The sequence below is a fragment of the Monodelphis domestica genome, chromosome 2 (assembly GCF_027887165.1).
Source record: "Monodelphis domestica isolate mMonDom1 chromosome 2, mMonDom1.pri, whole genome shotgun sequence".
Classification (NCBI taxonomy): domain Eukaryota; kingdom Metazoa; phylum Chordata; class Mammalia; order Didelphimorphia; family Didelphidae; genus Monodelphis; species Monodelphis domestica.
Genome location: NC_077228.1, coordinates 32724474 through 32731209, shown reverse-complemented (window position 1 = coordinate 32731209; position 6736 = coordinate 32724474). Strand labels below are relative to the sequence as shown.

The 6736-nt window shown below is 62.4% G+C and overlaps 1 protein-coding gene across 4 annotated transcripts; it reads right to left on the bottom strand.

Moving 5' to 3' along the window:
* Window positions 1-2133: 2133 nt before the first annotated feature.
* Window positions 2134-6621, bottom strand: MUTYH (mutY DNA glycosylase). Of its 4 annotated transcripts, none has more exons than XM_007480251.3 (16): window positions 6483-6621; window positions 5700-5883; window positions 5403-5524; window positions 5271-5310; window positions 5127-5200; window positions 4867-4908; window positions 4720-4791; window positions 4415-4528; window positions 4176-4273; window positions 3928-4072; window positions 3761-3842; window positions 3450-3641; window positions 3085-3224; window positions 2865-3014; window positions 2740-2781; window positions 2134-2327 (listed from the first exon to the last, which is right to left on the bottom strand). In XM_007480251.3, the coding sequence occupies exons 2-16, from the start codon at window positions 5758-5760 to the stop codon at window positions 2244-2246; spliced, it is 1458 nt and encodes a 485-aa protein (XP_007480313.2). In that variant the 5' UTR covers window positions 5761-5883; window positions 6483-6621; the 3' UTR covers window positions 2134-2243. The 4 variants fall into 4 exon arrangements, with proteins under 4 accessions (XP_007480313.2, XP_016285292.2, XP_056671211.1 ...); XM_016429806.2 differs by having other exon boundaries at window positions 6309-6486; XM_056815233.1 differs by lacking the exon at window positions 4415-4528.
* Window positions 6622-6736: the final 115 nt, after the last annotated feature.

Sequence of the window (6736 nt, the reverse complement as noted above, 5' to 3'; positions counted from 1 at the left end):
TATAGCACTGCTGGGTTTGTACACCAAAGAGATTTAAAAAAATGGAAAAGGTTGTTTGTACGAAAATATTTCTAGCTGCACTTTTTGTGGTGGCAAAATATTGAAACAGGAAGGGATGCCCCTCGATTGGGGAATGGTGGAACAAATTGTGGTATATGATGGTGATGGAATACTACTGTGCTCTAAAGAATGATAAATTGATGGATATCTATAAGAACTGGAAAGACCAACATGAACTGATGCAGAGTGAAATAAGCAGAACCAGGAGAACATTGTATACAGTAACAGCACTATTGTGGAATGATCAAATGTAATGGACTTTGCTACTGGTAGCAATGCAATGATCCAAGACAGCCCTGAGGAACTTAGGATAAAGTTCTGGGCCTGGAGTCAGGAAGATTCATCTCCCCGAGTTCAAATCCAACCTCAGCCACTCCCTGTGTGACCCTAGACAAGTCACTTATCCCCGTTTGCCTTTATTTTTTCATCTGTAAAATGAGCTGGAGAAGGAAATGGCAGCCACTCCAGGATCTTTGCCTAGTGAACTCCTGAACGCCACTTTTCCCTTGTCGGATGCCCCAAGATCAGCCTTGGATTTTGGAGGGCAAGTTTCTTCTTGAGTTTAAAAATAGCCCATTCTCTGACTGAATTAAGAATAAAGGCTGATGCTTGTATGCCGACAAACTACTTCAGATGAGGGAAAGCCGTGGAGGGAGGCGCCGTATGGCTTGTGGCTCCCTGATGCCGGAGATGCCCGCCTCTTGTCCCCCCCAACTCCTGGAGCCAGGAGGAGCGGCTGCTGATCCAGACTGAGTCTGAGGGACTAGGCAAAGGGAGAGCACTCAAAGCATAGTTCTGGGTCTGGAAAAGAAGCTGCTCTTTTCGGCCAGGATTTTCGGAGCGAGACACCAGCTCGGGAGCCTGGTGGAGGTTTGGGAAGGGCCAGCTGCCCTCGACAGGAGGCCTTTTCCTTCTCTGACCTGCTCTACCCAACTCCAAGAGACAGCCTGGTCTGAGGATATCTACAAGCTGCAAAAGAATTGCGAACTACTGAATTTGGTACTAAAAACGTTTTTAAAGTTAAAAAGTGTTTTGAAAAGTAATCGTGTAAAAAGGAATTTCAAAGGATCAACGATCCCATGAACATGATTATTTAATCATAGTAATTCTCCATAAGAACTAAAAATGGACACACATATAGCCCTGAGAGCCTTGTATTTTGCTATAGACAAAGATACTGGCATAGTTTGCCCGTTTCTTCTCTGGCTCACTACAGATGAGGGTCCTGAGGCAAAAGGGATTAAGTGACTGGCGCAGGGTCACAGAACTAGGGTCTGAGGCCAGATTTGAGCTCAGGTCTGCCTTTGTGACAGGGAGGGGTGGCTGTGACCCCGGGGAAATCCCTTAAGTGGTTTCCTCATCTGCAAAATGGGGACAATAATAGGAACTCCCCGCCCGTTGTGAGGACAGAATGAGAAGAGGGAATCCATAGAGAGCATGACAAAGCCCAGTTCTTCAGCAGGTTCCATCAGGCCTCCCAGGGCACGAGCTGAGCTGTCTCTCTCCCCGGCCAAGGCAAGGCCTGGGGGTCCAGGATCCAGCCAGAGGACGCTGCCTTTCCCTTGAAGTGTCCAAAGAGAATTCTGGGGCTGTTGGAAGGCGCTCCTGAGCTGCTCTGGAGGCCGGGGAGGTCTGGGCAGAGACGTGCCATCGCCCACCCTCAGAGGCACATCAGAGAAGGCCCAGCCAGTCTCCTCCCTGGGGGTGGCGTCCAGCCTGTGCTCGGCCCTCGGAGGCCCGGCGCTCCTCCCTCCTCCTAAGGCAGTCCAGGCCCCGGCTAACTGGCTCCCTGGAAAAACAGTCCAGGGACAACAACAACGGGGCCTCTGGGAGGCCGGAGAGCCAAGTGCGTCCGTTGGCAGAGCAGGCAGGGAGAGGGCCGGCTGTGACCCAGGAACGTGGGCTTTTACTTCCTCGCTCGCCAACCAGCTGCTGAGGCACAGACACCTGGCAGGGCCGGGAGAGGCTCGCGTGCCCCGGGGGGAGCGGCCTGGCTTCTGGCCCCCACCAGCCCTGCCGTGAGGCATGCTGGGCACCTTCTCTTCACCTTCTTGGTAAAGGCACCAGGGAGAGTCTTTTAAAAAAGCAGCTTTATTTACACAACAAGAATCTCATTGCTGACCTGCAGCCAGGTGGGAGGGAAGGGAAAGGGGCAGCTGCCTGGGGCCTGGCCGTGGGGCCAGTCAGGGGGTAGAAGTTGGCTTGAGAAAGGCACTGAGGGTCAGCTGGCGGCCGGAAGCAGCAGGACCTGGGGACCTTTTGGAGGCCTGTGGAGGAAGCCAAGAAGATGGGGGTCCCTGGCAGCCAAGGGAGGCCGAGAGCACAGAACCCTCGTGCCAGAGCTGGCATGAGGCAAAGATAAGACTAGGCCTGGACGCAGAGAACTGAGGCTCTGACGCTGACTCACAGAGGGACTCTGGGCAAGGTCTTGATCTTCCCAAGCCTCAGTTTCCTCCTCTGTCTAATGGGGCCAATCCTTTCCCCGGCTCCTTTCCACGCTTGTGACGGGGCACAACTAATAAGCCTTTGAGGGCTTGCCATTGGGTGCTGTAGAGGCGCCAGTGCAGGAAGTGCTGGGAGCTGGTGTGGCCTGGGCTTCAGTTACACCCAGACTTCTGAGCTGCATCACCCTAGGCAAGTCCCCTGCCCTCTCTGGGCTCCGAGGTCCCAGGAACTTACCTTCCCTCGGCCTGAGCGCTGGCCCTCAAACAGCCGGAGAACCTGCCAGGGATGGGGTCGGGAGGCTGGTGAGCGGGAGGGAGGGTGGGTGTCCCCCAGCCTCAATGCCCCCTCCCCCTGGGTACCTTTTTCATGGCTGTGGGGACGGCTGCGGCCTGGAACTCAGTCCGGGTCACCCAGCGGGCACCTGGGGGGGGGAGGCCCTGGAGGGGCTCTGCCAGGGCCAGGCCATACACCACGTAGGTCTGTCGGATGTGGGAGAAAACATGGACCACCTGAGGAAAGTGGGGGTGAGCAGGGGCCGCGGGGGCGGCCACGCTGCCCCCCTCTTGCCTCTCTGCTCACCTCGCCCAGGTGCCGCAGGCTCCTCAGGGGAAGGGGATGATCCACCCAGGTCCTCAGGGCTTTCCCAAGGGCCTGGCGCTGGACGGCCTCGGGGCCTTCGGCCTGCACGGAGGGGAACTCCCAGAGGCCGGCCAAGAGGCCTGGCGGAGAGAAGGCAGCGGTGTCAGGCCACGGGCCTCCCTCCTCCCCAAGGAGAGCTCGGGGACCCCAGGCGAGGGGAGGACCCTGGGGCGCAGGAAGGCAGGGACTTTCCCCAGGTCACCAGGCTGTGACAGGAGAGGATCTGAATCCAGGCCTTGAGGCCAGATCAGCGCTTGGTCCCCGACCCTCCGCCTGGGTCCGGTGCCTGGGTCCGGTCTCCGTACCTGACTTGGGCCTCTGCACCAGGAGGAAGCGGCCGCTCTCAGAGCCCGGCTGCTGAAGGACACAGACGGCCGCCCGCTGCTCCCGGGGGGCTTTGCGGGCAGGCTGGCGGGGAAAGTTGGCCACGCCGAGGTCCTGGCGCCACGGCTGCGCAGGGGGCAGGCACAGAGGGCACGGGGCGGCATTCTTGGGGGCTGGAAACGGAGTCAGGCTGGGGCGGAGGTCTGGGGGGGGCCCATCTCCCTCTTGGGGCCGACCCACACCCAGGCACCGAGGGGACCCGAAGCTCCCTGAGCTGGGCCCGGACACTCACCACATTCCTCCACGTCAAGGGGCGTCCCCCGCTCCGGGCTGCCCCGCGACGTCCGAGCCGTCTGCTCGTGCTCCCTCTCCACCTGCCGTCAGGGATGGGGCACTCGGCTGGGGCTCCGGCCCTCGGCCCTCTCCTCCCCCCAGGCCGCCCCGCTCCGGGGTGCTCACCCTCTTCTGGGCCCGACAGAAGTCCCGCACGGGGCACTCCGGGCACAGGGGGCTGCGGGGGGTGCACACTGTAGCGCCCAGCTCCATGGCCGCCTGGTTGAAGTCCCCCGGCCGGGCCGGCTCCACCAGCTGCTGGGCCAGGCTCCTGCCAGACACGTCGGTGGGCCGCAGCTCCCCCCAAGCCACCCCAGAGAAGAGCCGCCTCCAGACCCCTTTGCCCAGGCCCCGCCCAGGCCCGCTCAGCCTACCAGAGATGCTGGGTGACGAGGGGACTGCCCGGGTCGGCCCCAATGGCTCGCGTGCGGCACAGCACTCGGCTCACGTTCCCGTCCACCACGCCAGTCGCCTGGTAGAGAGAGGAGCGGCCCCGGGCTCACTGCCCCGCCCCGGCATTCCCCCTCCCCCAGGGAAGCAGCTGTGAGCGTCCGCAGGGGCCGGGAGGGGGACCCAGAGTGGGGGGTCCCCCAGGTCGGAGGTGCTCCCTGACCTGGCCGAAGGCGATGGAGGCGATGGCCCCGGCCGTGTACCTCCCCACCCCGGGAAGCAGCCTCTGCAGCATCTCTGCCGTTCGGGGTACGCAGCCCCCCAGCTCCTCCACCACCTGTGGGAGGGGGAAGACGCGCCGGAGTCACCCCAACAGCTCTGGGCAGGCACGTGGCAGCTCGTTCCCCTGATGCTCCTGGGATGGGCACTGAGGAAGCGCCCGCTGCGTGCCAGGCCGAGACCCGCCCAGGTGCCGCAGCGGGATCCGAACTGGAGTCTCCCGCTTCTGTCCGCTCTGCGGCCCCTCACCTTGCGTGCGCCCTCCTGCAGTCTCCGGCCCCGCGAATAGTAGCCCAGGCCGGCCCACAGCTCGTTCACCTCCTGCAGGGACAAGACACGCACGTCAGCGGACGAGGAAGACCCCCGACGCCCCCCCTCCCGCCTCGCGGCTCTCACCTCCAAGGTCGCCCCTGCCAAGTCCTGCAGCGTCGGCCACTTCTGCGGGCCAGGAAGAGACATCAGAGGTCAGTGGGGGAGGCGGGACCTCCCTGGACCCTGGCTACTGAGGGGGTAAACTGAGGCACAGGGGCGGAGTGGGGCACAGGGATCCACCCGGGGCATGTGGGCCTGCAATCCCTCCCTGGGCTGGGGATGTTGTGATGTCTGGGGTCAGGGGTGGGGGCGGGGGCGGGCAGCGGCCTGGGCTCAGACATCACCTGCATCCACTTGGTATAGTAGCCGGTCACTGTGGCCACCTGGGTCTGCTGGAGCATGATCTCAGACACCCAGACTGCGGGGAGGAGGCGGTTAGAGCAGAGGAAGGGCCCCCCAACCCCACGTCCCCCGGGGCCCCCTCTCACCGGAGTAGGCCCTCCTGTCTGGGTCCGGCTCTGCGGCCGCCTGAGGACAGAGTTGGGGGGCTGGAGCTCAAGCCGGAGGCTGGACTCGGGCCCATCCCCTCCCCTGCCCGGCCCAGCCTCCCCCATACGCACCCTCCTCCGCCAGGGCAGGTCGCGCTTGGCCCGGTCATACCAGCTAAGGAGGCTGGCGCGGAAGCCGGCGACCTCGGCATCCCCAAACAGATGGTACACGGCCAGGCCGGGGGTCCCTGAGTCTGTGGGGACGGGCGACAGGTGAAGCCCCCTGGGGCCAAGTAGGGGGTCCCCCTGCCCTGCACTGCCCAGCTTCCATGTGCCAAGGGGAGGGCCCCTGGTCTGGAGACTTTCCCTACCCCCAAACAGGTTCTGTAGGTTCTGGGCTGCTCCCCAAAATGGAAGGGGGCCCCTCACCGGTGCCCAGGCCGATTTGCTCCCTTCCCTTCTGGCTGCTTTCCTTTCGGGGCTTCTTCATGGTCGGCCGAGGGTCAGGATGGACAGGGCTGGGGTCTGGGTCAGCTGATGTCCGCTGTGCCAGGGAGGTGGGGTCAGTGACCCCAGGGAAGAGCCTTCCAGCTCTTGGTCTCAGTCTCCCAATCTGTAAAATGGAGATGCGGCCTCCTGGTGCTTGGTGCACTGAAAAGTGCCACACGAGACCAGGGATCTCTCTAGGCACAGAGGGGGCATTCCATCTCTAGCCACCATGTCTTTGTTTGGGCTGCCCCTCCAGCCTGGCACACCCTTCCTCCTCCTCTGCACCTAGAGAATGGGAGCAGCCTTGGTGCTCTTAATCCCGGCCGGAGATCATCTGGTGCTAGGCTAGGAAGGTTTCACTGTACAGAGGTGGGGCTCACCTCTGCCTCCCCCCCCCCCCACCGTTTTCCCAGGATCTGGGGGTCCCCCATCAGGACCAAGGACTGCCAGGTGCCCATTTCTGGGTCTCCTTTATAAGACGGATCAAGACCCTGGCCTTCATATGGCCAGAAGTGGGGGCTTCAAGTCTCCCCAACACGTGCCCAGGACCTGGAGGCTCCAGTAGAACCTTCTGTCCCAAGGGAGGGTGACGTGCTCGAGCGCTGGAAGACAGTGGGGGAGGGAAGAGGCGGGGAGGGAGAAGGGGGGAAGGACCGCCCGCGGTGGCTAATGGGGGCGGGGGAGGGCTTGAGAGGCCACGCGTGCGCTCAGAATCCTCTTTACCGTTATCCAGTTACCGCGCTCCCGCGGAAAGCCTGGAAGAGTCGGAGACCTCCGGCCAATCCCAACCCGAGCAGGGGCTCGGGGCGGGATCTCGGCGCAGCAGCCAATGGGCTCCTAGCGCGAGTCAGGTCCGCTGAGGGTCCTCGAGGCTAGGCTGCCCGACCGTACGCCTGCAGCACGGAGTCGCGCGCGGGGTGTCGAGAGGCCGAGGCAGGCGTTCAGGCAGTGCCTCAGAAAGGTCCACACGGAGACGG